Genomic DNA, 18,753 nt, shown 5'->3' with positions numbered 1-18,753 from the left:
CCAACACGGGGCTCAAACTCACAAGCCTGAGATCAAGAGTCACGTGCTCCACCAACAGAGCCACGCAGCTGCTCCTGTGGATCTTAAGATTTTTTTTAACTTTCTAATGTCTCAATTTTCTATAAAATGGCAATAGCTTCATTTATTTGTTTTCTTTGAGGAATACTTATAACAATAATTATGAATTTTCAAATGAAGAATGGCAAATTTCTAAACTACAGTTGACCCTTGAGCAATATGGTTTGAACTGTGTACACTTTTATGCAGATCTTTAAAATAAATACAGTACACTGTAAATGTCATTTCTATACTATAAATGTATTTTCTCTTATGATTTTCCTAATAACTTTTTTCTCTAGCTTTATTGTAAGAATACAATTTGTAACACATATAACTTACAAAATATGTGTTAATTGACTGTTTTTGCTATTGGTGAGCCTTCTGGTCAGTAACAGTAGGCTATCAGTAGTTATGTTTTTGGGGAATCAAGAGTTATATGCAAATTTCTGTTTGCATGGGAGGGGGTCGGTGTCTCTAACATCTGCATTGTTCAAGGGTTAACTGTATTTTATTTTGTTTTATTTTATTTTATTTTATAATTTTTTTAGAGTTGGAGAGAGCAGGGGGAAAGGCAGAGGGAGAGAGAGAATCTTAAGCACTCTTCACTCCCAGCACAGGGCCCAACACAGGACTTGATCCCACAACCCTGAGATCATGACCTAAGCCGAAATCAGGAGTCAGACATTTAACCAAATGAGCCACCCAGGCACCCCAGTTAACTGTATTTTAAATGGGAAAACAATACTTTTGATTTGGAAGTCCTGGCTGTGCCACAGGTTGCTTATGATCTTTAGCTCTCTGGGTAGGTATTTCTCTTTATATCTGAAGAGGCCAGATTAAAGTACTTCTGTGATCCTTTGCTAGTTGTCGTATTTTATACATCAAATCTCGGGGCGCCTGGGTGGCGCAGTTGTTAAGGGTCTGCCTTTGGCTCAGGGCGTGATCCCAGCGTTCTGGGATCGAACCCCACATCAGGCTCCTCTGCTGGGAGACTGCTTCTTCCTCTCCCACTCCCCCTGCTTGTGTTCCCTCTCTCGCTGGCTGTCTCTGTCAAATATAAATAAAAAATTAAATCTTAAAAAAAAACACCCAAATCTGACACTCTCACATTTGCTATAGGGTCAGAATTGTATTGGGCCAACCATCAAAGAAGTATTTTTCCTGGAATATTACATTCTTCTGGTTTTCTCTTACCATTCCAGGAGTTCCTTTTTAGTGTCTTTTAGGAGCTCATTTTCTAAAAGTTCCCCAAAGCTTGGTCCTTCAGCCCTTTTCTCTTTCTGTTTTACAACCTCAGTGTAAGTGATCTCACTGAATAGACTTTGGTTTCCACCTATAAGCTGATAAACTTCAAACTGGCATCTCCAATTAAAGCCTCTTTTCTGATCTCTGACCTAATCTCTCTTTTGCATGGCACACAAATGACTCAAACTTAACATAACCAAAAGTAAGCTTTTGCTTTTCTCCCCCAAAACCTGTCCCTCTTTCAGAATTTGTTACTGAAATATGGCACCGTTATCTACCTTGCGCTCTCTAAACAACAGAAATTGATAGGAGGCCAAAGGGGTTTTAGGCAAGGCGTTAATAGGGCTTTTGCTTGATCATAAGGTAGACACCACAAGGGAAAGAATCCTCAGTTTCACTCCATGAGGAGAGGTCAGGGAGAGTTATTTTAAAGAAATTTAGGGGGGAAAAGGGTGATGTCTAAGCAGGTAGAGGCTGGGATTTATTAGTACCCGCACATTTAAAGGTCATGCTTTTTCATGTGTCCCATGGCTAACTGGCATATTAAATCTCCACCCCCAGCAGGATTTTTAGTATTATAATGAGGGAAAAAGTTGGTGAAAGTTCAGCACTGGGGTCCATCTTGGCACAGACCAGTCTTCACCAGTTTTTGTAGTAAGTGTCCTCCTTTTGGTAAGCATCCTCCCTCTGCATTCCTGCTAGATATGCTACTCAAGAGGTGTAGAGAGTTAGCCCCTCCTTCCCTCCTTCTGGAGGAAGCCAAAGAACACTGGATTTTGCAGTCAAGGTTTAGAGGACTTGAGTCCAGTCTCTGCTCTGTCTCATACTCATCCAAAAAACAAGCCACCATGGAGTTATACTTGACACCTTTCTCTTATTCTTCCACATTAAATCAATTACTATCCAAAACCAGTCAATTCCACCTCCTAAATATATGACGTATCTGTATACAACTCTCCATCTCCATTATCACTCCTCAAATCCAAATTACCATTTTCTAGTGCCTATGTTACAGGATTTTTTTCTTTCAGTGCCCATGGTTTTTGGTCACACTGCTTCAAAGAATGAAAAAGGTAGACCAGAGGAAGAGTGGTGGGTAGCAAAGCAAAGTTTATTGAGTGATACTACAAGGAGACCTGGGAGGATTGCCACAGGAGTTTCTAAGTCTAGGGATTTTTATGGGCTTGTTGTTGGGGTGGTTTAATCTGATTAATCCTCCCTGTGCCTGTCACCCAATCAGGTTTTTATCATTTATGTATCAGCTGGGAAAGGGCGGAGGGCTCCTTCCAGGGTGGTGTAAAATCCTTTTAAAGGTGGGGGTGCCGGGGTGGCTCAGTCATAAGCGTCTGCCTTCGGCTCAGGGCGTGATCCCAGCGTTCTGGGATCCAGCCCCGCGTCTGGCTCCTCTGCTTGGAGCCTGCTTCTTCCTCTCCCACTCCCTCTGCTTCTGTTCCCTCTCTCGCTGGCTGTCTTTCTCAGTCAAATAAATAAATAAAATCTTTTAAAAAAAATCTTTTGAAAGGTGGTTTCCTCTTAGGGCAGAGGCCCCTTGTCCCTGTCCGCCTTTCTTCTGACTATCCTTTGTTACCTATATTACTTTAATATTCTCCTAACTGATTTCTTTCTTCTTACTTTTAGTCTTGCCCTCACCTCCACCATCCGATTTTTCACACAGGAGCCTCTACTTGGGAAACACTTGTGATCCTGTCTTCCTGTTTCATTTGTTCAACCATTATTTAGTGGGTATCTTTAATTTTTTTTTAAGTAATCTCTACATTCAATGTGGGGATCAGACTCACAACCCCAAAATCGTCACATGCTGTACTGACTCAGTCAGGCACCCTAGTGAGTATCTTTAATGTGCCAGACGCTATTCTAGAAGCTAGAAATCCAGCGATACACAAAATAGACAAAGCAATTACTTCTTTTTACTCTTATGAAGGTTCTGTGTGATCTTGGCCACTGACTCACTTCCCCTTTGCTCCCAGATTACTACAGTTTAGCCATACTGACTTGCTTTCTCAGAGCTTTTGAACAAGTTTATTTCTATAAATTATATACCAATTCCACACATTTTTCAAATTTAAGTTTATGTATTTATTTTGTTTTAAAGATTTTATTTGTCAGAGGGCACAAGCAGGGGGAGAGGCAAGCAGAGGGAGAAACAGGCTCCTTGCTGAGCAAGGAGCCCAGTGCAGGACTCAATCCCAGGACCCTGGGATCATGACAGGAGACAAAAGCCAAAGGCAGCTGCTTAACCAACTGAGCCACCCAGGCGTCCCCAAACTTAAGTTTAAATGTCTACTGTTTAAAGAAACTCTCTGACTAGACTAAAAATTTCCTTTTATGGCTTTTCACGATGATAAATTTAAAGGTTGGTGCCCTTGTTTAATGTCTTTCCTACTAGTTCTCTTGTAATTCCCAGTATCCTGTATTACCAGTACCTGGCACATATTAGGGGCTCAATTTATTGGTTGAATGAATAAATGCATGCCCTGCTATATAGAGTGTTACCATTATCTCTACAGTCGGGTGAAAAGTCTTTCACGCACTTTCTTAGGCTCTGAGGGGGAATACACCAATGTTCTCCAGGAGATAAGGTGGAGAACCACAACCGCTATCTCTGGCATACAGCTCAGGTCACTCCCTCGCAGCTTCCATCCGGCCCCGAAAAATACTTCCGGCGTTCCGCTTTTTGCGTGCTGAGTCACGGCTGAAGGCTACGCCCCGGGTGTGAAGGGCAGAATACAAAAAATATATAATTGGGGGGGGGGACTTAGAAATTTCAGCTTCTCAGTTTTCTCATCAGGGGAATATTTTTTTAAGAGCCGCGGATTATTTTTCAGTAGCTGCCTCACACCAACACCCCATCTACGTCATAAACGCGGCGCAAGCGCTTTTCTTCCCGTCGTCCTCCGCGCCACTCTCTCCGCCTCTTCTTCCTCGCCCCGCCCACCCGAGGTTTCCAGGTGCTCCGAGAATCCGGCCCAGTCTCTTTGGTCCCTTTTATTCTCTGTTCCCATTGGTTGTTTGCATGAGCGTGACCTCTCTTTTTGCCTCCTGATTGGCTAGAATTCGTAGCGTCATCGGCGGCCGGGAGGGCGGGGGGATGAGGGAAGCTGGCGTGAGGCAGACCAGGTTGGGGGAGGGGTTCAGGCCTGTCCTCCCCAGCGGCTGCGGCAGCACCAGCGCCGGCCGCCGCCGCCTCTGGAACGCGGAGGAGGAGGAGCGGCTGGAGGAGTAGGAGGAGGAGGTGGTCCCTGGCAAGCGGGATGCCCATGGCTCCGGCTTGGTGGTGAATGCTGAGGAGAGTCACGGTTGCTGCAGTCTGTGCCACCGGGAGGAAGTTGTGGTGTGAGGCCGGGCGGGAGCTCGCGGCGCGGTGGAGAATCCAGGCGCGGGGTCAGTGCGAAGACTCGGCTGCTGCCAGACCCTTTCCTACTCTGACTATGCCTGGAAGGAACAAGGCGAAATCTACCTGCAGCTGTCCTGACCTGCAGCCCAACGGACAGGATTTGGGCGAGAGCGGCCGGGTTGCCCGTCTAGGAGCTGATGAATCTGAGGAAGAGGGACGGAGGGGGCCTATTAATAATGCCGGAGACCCTGAGATCGTCAAGTCTCCCAGCGACCCCAAGCAATACCGGTGAGGGAGGAGGCTTGGACAGGGGAGGAGAGCCGGGTGCGGGCCTCTCTGTTGCTGACGCCGTCACTTCTTGTCTCTGTCTTCCAAAGGAGCGACAGGGGCACACTTCCCATCCCAGGTGCTTCCTTGGGTGGAAGTGGCAAGGGCAATTAGGGGCTTCCATGTGGTGTCAGCTGGACAAGTGCAAAGTCTTGCGTTCTACGAGGAATCAGGATGTCAGAATGGGAAGAGCTGTTCGAGTAATTTTGACATGGGCTAAAGCAAGAATGGAGGGTTTTTTGGAAGGCAAGCTGGATGGTGAGGGAGTCTTGGTATTATGAAGGAAAGTTGAAGGAGTTGGGAATTTTAATTCTGGAGAGGATATTTAAGGGGCATATTATCACTATCCAGAAGTATTCTAGGTGCCCGTGGCTGAAAGGGGTAAAACTGATGGGTGGCTGTTGCTAGAGGATGGTGTGGCTTCAGTAAAAGAGCTCGGACGTCATAGTTGGCCAAAGATGAAGTGGCTCGTTTCCATGGGTTGTTCCTAATTTACTAGAATGTTTGGGGGAATCTCTTCCAAGGTCTTGTTAGAGAGGACTTGATCAGTTGGGTGAGTCATAGAAGACTTGAGAGGTTTCTTCTAATTCTGAAATTGTCTACTTTTATGCTGGAATCCTCTGAACATCTTTAATAACTGGTGGCTCAGCCCCCACCTGAATATTTCTTTCAGAGGTAGCTTATTTCATAGAATGTTGTGACTATGATGAATTGTAAAGAGAGATCATATTGTCCAACAACTTCATTTTCCAGGTTGAGGCAATTGAGATCCAGAGAGTTGGCTTCTTAGAATTACACAGCTAAGTAACAGCTGATATGAAAACCCTGTCCATTTGACACCAAATCCAGTGTACAATTTACTGATTTGTATAATGTTCTTACTCATATTGGGTTGGAAGGTGAAGGATTCTAGTACCCAATTTCTTAAAAGCCCCTATAGTGTTAGAGCAGGAGACAGCCTTGGAGGTGATCTTTTCCACTCCCCATTTCTCCCATTTGATAAATGACTGAAACTGAGGTCTAGAAAGAAGTGTTAGCCCCAATTTAAGACTGGCCTAATTTCTCCTTTCACCCCCAAGTCTAGAGATTAACAGTACACAACTCTTTGTACTATTTTTTGCAGGCTGCTGGGTCAAGAGATCTTTGTGGGGGGCTAAATTTTCTCTTTTTCTCATGGAAGATGAGAGTGGTTGCATTAGTAATATGTAAATGAGTAAATTGAAACCTTGATAAAAGGTGCTTACTTTCCAGATTAAAAGTTGAGTAACAGTTTCAGTTTTTTGTGCCTATATAAAATTATATATAACAACTCGTGTTTATAGAATATACACTATGTGTCAAATACTGTTTTAACTGCTTTAGATATTTCATTTAATGACTTCATTTTGGCGAATTTGACAAATGCTTAAGTCCTACTGTGTGCCAGGCGCTGCACTATCTTAAATCTTTTCTAAAACTTGATTGAGTATAACTTATTCTCGGTGTTGTGCATACAAAAATGAGTAAGACAGTCCCTGCCTTCAGGGAGCTTCCAATTTAGAAGAGCAACACACACACCTATGTTAAAAAAAATGGGGGTAAAATTGGGGCACTCAAGTTTTATAGAAGCCATAATGAACGTATATGCTAGATATATTGGGGAATAATATAAGGAGTTACAAACTATATTTAGGGGGAAAATTAGGAAAGACTGAAGAGGTAATACTTCAGGGGTATTCTTTGAATATATTGTTGCATTTCTATCTTGATGTGGTCCTTTGTCAAATCGTTGTTCTTAGTGTCTCACTTATTTTAAAATGAATGGAGTTGGTTAGAACAACAGTGTTTTCCAGTAACTTTCTCCTTTCAAAAGGAGCAGGTCTGCAAGTTTCAAATAGACTTATAAAGAAACATTGTTACTTTTTTTTTTTTTTTTAAGTAGGCTCCATGCCAATGATGGAGCCCAGTGCTGGGGCTTGAACTTATGGCCCTGAGATCAATATCTGAGTTGAGATCATGAGTCAGACGCTTAACCAACTGAGCCACCCAGGCACCCCAGGATTCTGTGACTATAAAGTTGGAAAACCTCAATACTAGATGATCTTTAAAGACTTATCCAACCTAAAGTGAAATTCTGTGAATTTTTGTAGTCAGAAACAGGCACGAGGCATCTACAGCTGGAAAGCTGAATTACCCTTCCAGGACCCTCTCAGATATTCTGTGAAGTTTTTGCACGTAGAACCAATTCCTCCTTTCACTGTATTTCCGTAGGATTTTGTACATGGTCCGTTACAGTACGTATCTATCAGATTATAATTATATGCCTTTTGAATGTGTGAATAAGAACCAGAGGCAGACCTGATTGAAGGAATATTATGGGGAAATAATGCCTGAAAATATTTGCATGCCAGTCTGCAGTTATTAAGTAGTAGCCTGTGGAATTTTACTTATGTATATGTGTAATTTGTATTCAGCTTTCTTGAAATGTTAAACATACCTGCAGGACAGCTATTCTGTTTTGTTAGGGATCTGTGTAAGTGGTAAGTGTTGATTTCCTTTTCATCTGCAAGAATTAAGGAATTTCAGGTTGGAAACTACTGTTCAAATCTTTATTGGTGTAAAGTGGAAATTCTAGATGGACAGAATTATTTAGTGCAGTCTAAATAGTAAATTATTTTAATAATGAAGAGGATTTAGGAAGTTTGAATTAACTTATATAAGTATAAAACACTGGGGCACCTGGCTGGCTCAGTCTGTGGAGCATGTGACTCTTGATCTTGGGGTTGTGAGTTTGAGCCCCATGTTGGGTGTAGAGTTGTTTAAAAATAAAATCTTTTTCTTTTTTTTTGAAGATTTTATTTATTTGTCAGAGAGAGAGGAAGCACAAGCAGGAGGAGTGGCAGGGAGAGGCAGAGGGAGAAGCAGGTTCCCCGCTGATCAGAGAGCCTAGGTGGGGCTTGATCCCAGGACCCTGGGATCCATGACCTGAGCTTAAGGCAGACACTTAACCGACTGAGCCACCCAGACGTCCCAAAAATAAAATCTTAAAAAAAGATGTTTAATCAGTTTGTAAAAAGACCTGTGTTTTTCTGTGGAGGAGGGATGAAGAACAGTATGAAAAAGCTTATAAGCTTCTGAAGGGCAAGCTTTTTTATTTTAAATTTTGTTCACACTGTTATAAGTGAGAAGATGGTTATATTAATAAATTCTCAGTATACCATAGAAAATAATGGATGTGTGCTGAATAAGGTACAGGTTATTCCTGAGTGTTGTTTACTTATGTGCTTATGAGCAGAAAGAAGGATGTTCACAGTCCAAGTGAACATTTGCTGGCTTCCCAAAGAGTGGGGTGACACACTTCTGAACAGAAGCTTTAGGCAAATCTCAGATATCAGAATATACATCAGAGAACATTTTCTTTCGTATTGGATGGGAAGAACATGGGTTTATTTCTTGATCTTTACAACTAAAACCCCCTGGAATAGTAATGCTTTTTTTCGTATATGAGGCAGCAATTGCAGTGTGGTATATATACACTTTATTGGTAAGATTATAGAATCTGAGAGCTACAAAAGAAATCATGTACTTATATCTATATAAATTCTAGGAACTTGACACCATCCAACTCCTTGTTCTGATACCTGAATTTAAAACTTGATTTCAGGTGTACCTTCTTAGTCCTGTAAAGTAGAGACAAACTCCTTGTGAGATTCAAGCTCACTTAACAAAGTGAGTGCTTCTATGGTTGAAAAACATTAAATCTTGTGAATACTAATATGGCTTTAATAAATGTATCTTTGTTACCATTCCTTAGACTGATTTCTTCAATGTGGGCTGATGGGCTGGTAAGAATAGGAAGACCATTCTTAACTAAAATATTTCTTTTGGAAATAAGATTTAGCATTAAAAAGACCTCTAGCCCATTAAAAAGAATTCTAGTTCATCTAGACTACTGTTAGAGTTAGGGAGCAGATAGATACTGAAGCACAAAGGCATTAGATGTAATAGGTGCTTGAATGTGTAAAGTGTGGCATTTTTAGTCCTTTGTGTACCTAGTTTTCCATTATTATGTGACCTTGAGCATGTTAATCTCTCTAAGGCAGAGGACCTTTAAGGAGGAGCAACCCATAAATACTGAAATTGAAAAGGAACAGTCAGGAAGCAGGAGAAAATGCTAGTGTTCCCCCCCCCCCCCCGCCCTTTTAAAATGAGGAGCCAGTGGAGGAAAATGCTTTAAGTAGTTCATTATTAGATTATTCTGAGAAGTCCGGTGATGTAAGAACAGAACAGTCTTGTGGAGACCCAAGAAATTATTTGGCCCCAGTGAAAGCAGTTTCAAAGGAATGGTAGGGAGGCAGAAGCTAGATCACAGTGAGTTACAAAGTGAGAAATTTTAAAGGGGAGTGGATGAGGTTTAGGATAAAGTATTATATGGGGTCAAGGGAGAATTTTTTCAAGACAGAAGAGACATGAGCATGTTTATATTGCCTGAGGAAAAAATAGTGAAAGAGGTTGAAGATACAGGAGATAATAGAGAGAACAAGATCCTTAGATGATTTCGTGAGGTCACAGGGTCAAGAATATTCATGAGGGGATTGGTTTTACAGAAACAGAAAATCTCATTAGAAAATGAAGGAAGGTGTAATGAAGAGTATGGAATCAGGCACTTCGGTATGGAAAGACTTCTTGCTTTATAGACCTTTTGCTCTGTAAAGTAAGCACTGGAGTTTTACTTAAGTGGTTTTTAAAGAATTTGTGGGGCAAGTGGTGGGCAACAGAGGAAGCCTTTGGTGGTAAAGATTGAAATAGCTAATGTAGAGAATGAGTAAAGTATATTTGGGAAATAAGAGAAGTTGTGGGTTCTTGATCATGAAAATGACTTAAGTAAACCAGTGTTTTAAGAAGATTAATCTAAAGATAGTTTAGATCCATAGCATTAGGCAAGACTGGTTTAAGAAGTAATTATAGGGGCTCCTGGGTGGCTCAGTTGGTTAAGCGTCTGCCTTCAGCTCAGGTCATGATCCCAGGGTGCTGGGATCAAGTCCATGGCTGCGAGCTCTCTGCTTGGCAGCAAGGTCTCTGCTTGGCAGCAAGGTCTCTGCTCAGCGGGGAGCCTACTTCTCTCTCTACCTCTGCCGGTCACTCCCCCTGCTTGTGCTTTCTGTCAAATAAATAAAATCTTAAAAAAAAAAAAAAGTATAATTGTGTATTGAATGGTGTGCACTGATATATACTAGTCTTTCTCTAACTGACGTATTCCCTTTTTTACTTCTTTTTTCTTTCCCCTTACTAACTCAGGTTAGCTAGGCTAAAAACCCATGAATATGGAGACCATGTCCTCTTGTAGTTTCCAGCACATAGTAGATTCTCAAATAATATTTGTAGAATGTATAAATACATGAGTGCTCATATGCTAGATGTTTTCATGGAACTCTTGGGGGTATTCTGTCAGAAATTTTTCATTTTTATTATTTATTTATTTTTAAGTTTTTTTTTGTTTTTTTTTGTTTTTTTTTTTTTGATAGAGCGAGTGAGAGCACACAAGCCTGGGGGAGGAGCAGAGGGAGAGGGAGAAGCCCTCCCCGCTGAGCAGAGAGCCCACCTTAGGGCTCGGTCCCAGGAACCTGGGATCATGACCTGAGCTGAAGGCAGATGCCCAACCGAATGAGCCACCCAGGTGCCCCAGAAATTTTTTAGATTAAATATTTTAGATTACATTTTTAGATAAAAAAAATAATTACTTGGTATTCAAGGAAAACAGGAGAGGTAGGTTATAGAGGAAAATAATTTATACAAGTAGTAATAATATGTACAGTAATGTAGTATGTTTAATTCATGTAGAAGCTTGTGGAGCTTGGCAGATAGTTAGCAATCAAATGTTATTGTTTTAATATGTTCCCAATTAAATGATATTTGTAGCACTGTTCGTAAAAGCAAAAAATCGACAACTTTATTGTCCATTAGTTGGCTAAAGATTAAGTTATTATATAGTTATATAATGACAGTAATATGTAGCTATAAAAAATGGTTTTATATGGAAACGGAAATGGAAAGATGTCCTGTGTTTTATTGTTGAACGAAAAAAGCTAGTTGCTACCCAAAATATGTTGTATAATTCCATTTTTAAAAGGCAAAAATAACACCTCCCATTATATGTTTACCTAAAATGTAATTTTTTATGTTTAGATATGTACAGAGATGGTTAGGAATGATAGTAAGCTTATTTCTCTAGGGAAAGGTAGAAGGAATTTTACTTGTATTGTTTACTTTTTAATAATGAAGAAAGATCAGTCAGTAAATAAAAGTTATTATATGGTCATTGTAGGAAATTTAGATAATGAAAGTTTAAAAAACCCCTATAATCATTCCATCCAGCATTAACCGCTTATAACTACATTTTTGTAACCTTTATTTCTATGCATTTATAATTTGTGTATATATATTTAACCGAAGTATACTTGACATATAAGTTTCAGGTGTACAGCATAGTGATTTGCAAATTATCTGTATTGTCATATACTCACCATGATAAGTATAGTTCTGTCAGTGCACAAAATTGTTACAATATTATTGGCTGTATTCCCAATGCTGTACTTTTCTTCCCCGTGACTTACTTATTTTATAACCAGAAGTTTGTACCTCTTAATTTCCTTTACCTGTTTCACCTCTTCTTCCACCATCTCCCCTCTGGTGATCACTAGTTTTTCTTCATGAGTCTGTTTTTCTTTGTTGTTGTTTGTTTTGTTATTCAGATTCCATATGTAAGTGAAGTCATATGGCATTTATCTTTCTCTGTCTGACTTATCTCACTTAGTATAATGTCCTGTAGGTCTATCCATGTTTTCACAAATGGCAAGATTTCATTCTTCTTCTTGACTGAGTAATATTCCATTTGTATGTACCACATCTTCTTTATCCATTCATCTATCAGTGGGCACTTAGGTTGCTTCCATATCTTGGCTATTGTAAATGTTGCAGCAAATATAGGGGTGTGTATATCTTTTTGAATTAGTGTTTTCATTTTTCTTGGGTAAATACCCAGAAGTAGAATTACTGGATCCTTTGGTATTTGCATTTTTAGTTTTTGATGAACCTCTATACTGTTTTCCATAGTGATTGCACCAGTTTACACGTTCACTAATAGCACACAACAGTTCCCTTTTCTCCACATCCTTGCCTCGTTATTTCTTGTCTTTAGCTATTCTGACTGGTATGAGGTGCTTTCTCATTGGGTTTTGATATGGTTTTTCATGTTTCTGTTGGTCATCTATATGTTTTCTTTGGAACCTGTCTATTCAGGTCATCTGCCCATTTTTAATCAGATTATATTTTGGTGTTGACTTGTACAAGTTTTTTATTTTGGATGTTAGCCCCTTATTGGATGTATCATTTGCAAATACCTTCTCCCATTCAGGAGGTTGCGTTTTCGTTTCGTTGATGGCTTCATTTTCTGTGAAAGCTTTTTAGTTTGATACAGTCCCCATTTATTTTTGCTTTTGTTATCCCTTACGTGGGTAAACATATCCAGAAAAATATTGCTAAGGTTGATGCACAAGAGATTACTACTTGTGTTTTCTTTTAGGAGTTTTTATGGTTTTAAGTCTTACGTTTAGGTCTTTAATCCATTTTGTGTATGGTGTAAGAAAGTGGTTCAATTCCATTCTTTTGCATGTGGCTGTCCAGTTTTTCCACCACCATTTATTAAGAGACTGTCTTTTCCTCATTGTATATTTTTGCCTTCTTTGTCATAGATTAATCATATAAGCGCGCATTGGTTTATTTCTGGGCTCTCAATTCTGTTCCATTGATATATGTGTCTGTTTTGTGTCAGTACCATACTGTTTTGATATACATTTAAAAAATGGTCATGAACATTTTCTTATTGTTTTTCAATATACTTTGTCTATGTAGTGGTCCATTGTGTAGGTATACCATAATTTAATCATTACCATTTTAAAAGATAGATTGTCAAATTTTCCTTACCTAAGAAGTCTGTTTATTCCCTACAGAGTCCTTTGGGAGTGAACCCAATCATAATGAGTTTGGTAGGTATGTAGGGTAACCTCTGGTGATCTGGTCTGTTTCAAGGATATTCTCTAATTGGGAGACCTGGCAGGCAAGAAGATTGGTTTATTCTGGGACTTCCACTCTGACATAGACCTCATATTCATACTGTTTCCCAGAAGGAAGTCAATTCAACTTACAGGAAACTGAGTAGATTATAGGCCCTTTATTATAGACCCTTTCAGGTATTTGAGGTGGGGGGGCGGTGTGGCTGGGAGGGCTCCATTATATGGTTGGACCAGAATTTAACTGTGTTCAGAAGGGTTGGACGTACATTATAGTTTGAAAAGTTAACTTGGTCCTTTGAAGAGGTGTTCAGAGAGATTTTATATTTTTATTACTAATAAAATTATTATACTAAATTATTATACTAAAAAAATTCTTCAAATAATAACTGGTATTTGTTGAGTGCTTACTGTGTACTAGGTCCTCTTATAAAGAGTTTATGTAGATTACCTCATTTAATCTTTACAGTAACCCTATTAGGTAGTACTCTTATTACACGATAGCCTAAAATGCTATTTTATGAAAACATTCTGAGCAGGTACGGAGCACTGATTAGTGTAAATGGATTGTGTTCTCTCAGTTGGTTCCATCTAAGCATACGTCTTACCATGACAGATAAGCTCCAAGCCCCTCAATTTTTGGTTTCTTTCTCGCTTTATCTTCTGTTGTGCTGTTTTGTACTCTTTTTCTTGGCACATGCTGTACTCTTTGGTTACTTTTGCCTTATGAGTTGAAGCATTACCTCCTTTGTGAATCCTTTTATGTATGAATGTATGTAATCTCTGTGATCAAGAGTTGCGTGCTATACTGACTGAGCCAGCCAGGTGCCCCAGTGAATCCTTTCTGACTCTTACCTCAGTCTTCCCCTCCTGCAGGTGAGTTATTTACTCCCTTATGTACCCTTGTAGCAATTTTTTTCAAGCTGTTTTATATTTTTATAAGTTAATTTATCTTTCCCCCTTATTTCGAAATGTTTGTATGGAGGGACTTTGTCTCTTTGAGTCTTTGCATGTCTTTTCTTCTGTTACTAATAAGTCACGTATCTGTACCTTTTTTTTTTTTTAAGATTTTTTATTTTATTTATTTGACAGAGAGAGACAGTGAAAGAGGGAACAAAAGCAAGGGAAGTGTGAGAGGGAGAAGCAGGCTTCCCGCTGAGCAGGGAGCCCGATGCAGGACTTGATCCCAGGACCCTGGGATCACGACCTGAGCTGAAGGCAGACGCTTAACGGCTGAGCCACCCAGGCGCCCCACATATCTGTACCTCTGTCTATTTTTTTTTAACAATTCTTTAATTTTTTTTTAAAGATTTTATTTATTTATATGACAGAGAGAGACAGCCAGAGAGAAAGGGAACACAAGCAGCGGGAGTGGGAGAGGAAGAAGCAGTCTCATAGCAGAGGAGCCTGATGTGGGGCTCGATCCCATAACACCGGGATTACGCCCTGAACCGAAGGCAGACGCTTAACAACTGCGCCACCCAGGCACCCCTGTACCTCTGTCTAAAACCCATCACTCCATTTGTGCACTAGCTTCCATCCCCTTTATTGATACTATCCATCAATTACTCCAGCAATTTTTCCCCTTCCATTTTGCATCATCGGTTTCTCCCTTTTACTGGATCATTTCCATGAGTACACAAATATGTCATAATTGTTCCTGTCTTCAGGGAAAAGACATTTCCTTATTCCACATCCCCTCTGAATTATGCCCTTCCATCTACTCAAGTTTCTTGGTTTTTCTTTATAGCAAAGCTTGTTATAAGAATTGTCTATACTTGGGGCACCTGGATGGCTCAGTCATTTGAGTCTCCAGTTCTTGTTTCGGCTCAGGTCATGATCTCATGGGTCGTGGGATGGAGCCCCAAGTGGGGCTTTATGCTCAGAGGGAGTCTGCCTGCAGTCTCCCTCTGCTTCTCCCCCCACTCACACATGCACATGTGCATGCTCTATCTCTCTCATAAAAAAATAAATCTTAAAGAAAGGATTGTCTGTACTTGAAATTTGCAGTTCACTTAGCCCCATTATTTCTTTTTGTTGAGAATGTCCATTTTAATTTGTAATTATTTTCATTTAATATTTGTATCTTTCATTGCCGTTACTATGCTCCACAGCATCATTAAAAATTTTTTTTAAATTGATGTATAGTTGACACATTATTTCTTGAACTCAGAGTGGTCTTTTGCCATTATTGCTATATCAAAATAGCTGTTTTCAAGATCACCAATATCCTTTACAGTTGGTTAGTTCTCAAGTTCTTATTTCACTTGGCCCTTCAGTATCATATGACACGGTTAATCATTCTTTTCTTCTTGAAATGCTGTTTTCAGATGGTTCCCAGGTCAATCAATACTGTTCTACTTCTCTTCCTGCCTCATTCGAAGATTCCTCCTTATCTCCTTGACCTCTAAATTTTGGAGTGCCAAGGCCTTAGACTTCAGGCCTCTTTGCCCTGTCTTTCTTTGCTCTCTGTGTTATCTCATTCAGTTTCATTGGCTTTAAATAGCACCCTATATAAAGTAACAATTTTACTCAGGTTCCCAATCCCTGTACGTTCTTACAGTTATGTTTCTTTTTTTTTAAGATTTTATTTATTTATTTGACAGAGATAGAGACAGCCAGCGAGAGAGGGAACACAAGCAGGGGGAGTGGGAGAGGAAGAAGCAGGCTCATAGCGGAGGAGCCTGATGTGGGGCTTGATCCCATAACGCCGGGATCACGCCCTGAGCTGAAGGCAGATGCTTAACCGCTGTGCCACCCAGGCGCCCCCTTACAGTTATGTTTCTTCAAAGCACTTATTGCTATTTGATATACTATATATTTACTGGTTTGTGAGAACAAGGAGTTTCTTTTGTTCACTGCTGTATCCCCATTGCCTAGATTATTGCCTGTTTTATAGTCTTGCTTCCTTCTCTGACTCCTTTATCCTTTTCACCTCTGGCCTGATTGTTACATAAAGATATATTTTTCAGTCTTTTTTTTCTTTTTAATCATTTTATTTCTTACTTTTGTTTCAGATCAAAAAAGAATTTTTTAAAAAAATATTTATTTGACACACTGAGAGAGAGCACAAGCCAGGGGGAGAGGCAGAGGGAGAAGCAGACTCCCTGTTGAGCAGAGAACCCGATTCGGAGCTCGATCCCAGCACCCTGGGATCATGACCCGAGCCAAAGGCAGACACTTAACTGACTGAGCCACCCAGGTGCCCCTAAAAAAATTTTTTTTAGGAAATAAAACTGTACCAACACAACCAACACAGTTGAAACTTTATAACTGTTCCTCCCATGTCATTCTCTACCCTCTTTTCCCAGTATTAATCACCATCTCAGTTAGATATATGTACCATTCCTATGTATATTTTTATACTTTTTATCAAATATACATTTATCTGTAAACAGTATATATTTTAAGACATATAAATAGAAATTGTCATGTTAGATGTCTCATAACCTTTTTTTGGTTTTGTTTAGTTTAACATTGCTTTTGAGATTTTTCAGTGCTCATAAGTATAATTCTCTATGTTAAATGCTGTTTAAGGGACGCCTGAGTGGCACAGCGGTTAAGCGTCTGCCTTCAGCTCAGGGCGTGATCCTGGCGTTATGGGATCGAGTCCCACATCAGGCTCCTCCGCTATGAGCCTGCTTCTTCCTCTCCCACTCCCTGCTGTGTTCCCTCTCTCGCTGGCTGTCTCTCTCTCTCTGTTAAATAAATAAATAAAATCTTTAAAAAAAAATGCTGTTTAGTAATATCTTGTATTAATACATCACAATTTATCTGTTTTCCTGTTACTGGTCATTTAGATTATTCCCAGTTTTCTGTTTTTTTTTATGATTATGCCAACCATTTATCTTTTCTCTGATTGTTGGACATTTAACTTGTTCCCAGTGTTCAGTGAACATTTTATACATGACTCCTTGGGCACACATTTGAGAGTTTATATACCTATAAGTGAAACAACTAATTTTTAACTAGACGTTGCCAAAGTACTCTTCTAATAGGCTGTACTATTTTACACTTATGCCAACAGAGCATTAAGGTTCCTCCTCCTATACCTTCCTACCAACTCTTGATATTTTTAGATTTAAAAAAAATTATTGAGAATCTGATCTGTAGGAATTATTTTTCTCTTATTATTTTTTTTAGAGAGCAAGCACGTGAGCATGTGAGTGAAGGGGGAGGGGCAAAACGAGAGGGAGAGAGAGAATCTTAAGCGGGCTCCATTCCCTCTGTGGAGCCCAATGTGGGGCTCAGTCTTATGAGCCTGGGATCATGATCTGAGCAGAAATGAAGAGTAGGATGCTTAACCAACTGAGCTACCCAGGTGCCCCTATTTTTCTCTTCTAAAAAGTTCTTTTATTTGCATTTTCTCTTATTACTAATAAGATCAAGCATTATTTCATGTTTCCTGACCATTTGGATTTCTCCTTTTATGAATTGTCCATTTTGGTGGGAGGGCGTTCTTTCTTTTCCTCTTTAAAATTGACTTGTAAGAATTCTTTATATATTTTGAATCCTTTATTGGTTATATGAGTTGCAAATATATTCTCTAAGTCTATATAAACTTATCTTCACCCTTTGTTTATAAAATCTCAAAATTTAATCAGATTTCTGCATCTTTATGGTTTGTGCTTTTTTCATCTGATTTATTTTCTTCTAGAGGTTTTACAGTTTTGCTTTTATATGTGGGTATGGATCTAATTTTATTACTGTTTTATAAAAATATGTACAACTGTGTTGTTCAAGCACATCTTTGAAGTCTATACCCCAGAAGTCACCAAATGTTTTCTGTAAAGGGCTCTATAACAAACATTTTAGGCTTTGTCAATCAAGAGGCAAAATTAAAGATATTATGTAGGTACTTCTATAACAAGGAAGAAAACAAATTTCTTCAATTTTTTTAGATTTCTGCAAATTTTAAGTAAAATTTTTATTAAGTTCAAAATATAGTAATAGTACTTGTTTAAAAAATATTTATTTATTTATTGAGAGAGAGAACGAGCAGAGAGGAGGGACAGAGCGGGGGAGAGAGAGAGAGGGGGAGAGAGAGAGGGAGAAAGAAAGCAGACTCCCTGCTGAGCAGGGAGCCTGATGTGGGGCTCAATCCCAGGACCTGGAGATCATGACCTGAGCCGAAGGCACATGCTTAACCCGACTGAGCCACCCAGGTGCCCCGTGATAGTACTTTTTTGATAGTACAGATCAACTAGTGAGAAGAGTAGAATTCTTTTTATTGGGATAGCATTTTTGGGGGGGTTCACAGTGTTTCTCATTATCAAAGTTCATTGCGACTGTGCATCTGTTAATACTGGTTTGTAATGAGACTTCATTATTTTTCATCTCTGAAAATATGTTTTCATCCTGACAGGTTCTGCCAAATACTGGTATCAGTCCATTGAGTACATGCTTTTAATTTAGCATATTCGTGGCTTGGAAGGTATTTATACAATTCTGTTAGATCCTTGTGATATTTTTGCCCTTTAGTGTGTCATTACGTTGCAGGTTAATCACTTCTGATTGAAAATTAGTTGGAAACTCCTCAGTTAGTTGGAGTCTTTACACAGTTAAAAGGATTTTGAAATATGGATATTTCCTTTGTGCTTGCACCAGGGCCTGAAAAACATTGCTGGGACTATAGTTTGCTTGGAAAACATACTGTTGCAAATTTGTGTGGGAATGGAGATATGGCTTCTTGTTTTAACTTTTGACAGCACAGGAAGT

General features: G+C 39.6%; 1 protein-coding gene across 3 annotated transcripts in view; it reads left to right on the top strand.

Moving 5' to 3' along the window:
- Nucleotides 1-4,427: 4,427 nt before the first annotated feature.
- The window catches only part of NRDC (nardilysin convertase), a 101,532-nt gene continuing 87,206 nt past the window's right edge, over nucleotides 4,428-18,753 (top strand). For 2 of the 3 annotated variants that reach the window (XR_015726239.1, XM_045799558.2), the window contains exon 1: nucleotides 4,428-4,948. Coding sequence is in view for 2 of the 3 variants with exons in the window: in XM_045799558.2 (XP_045655514.2) it covers nucleotides 4,605-4,948 (344 nt within the window). In the remaining variant the exon portion in view is untranslated. The remainder of the gene's footprint in view (nucleotides 4,949-18,753) is intronic. The other variant, XM_045799559.2, reaches the window with a different exon arrangement.

Source organism: Ursus americanus, chromosome 12, assembly GCF_024610735.1.
Source record: "Ursus americanus isolate L20-20 chromosome 12, mUrsAme1.1.p, whole genome shotgun sequence".
In the NCBI taxonomy this organism is placed as follows: domain Eukaryota; kingdom Metazoa; phylum Chordata; class Mammalia; order Carnivora; family Ursidae; genus Ursus; species Ursus americanus.
This window is presented reverse-complemented; position numbering and strand designations above follow the sequence as displayed.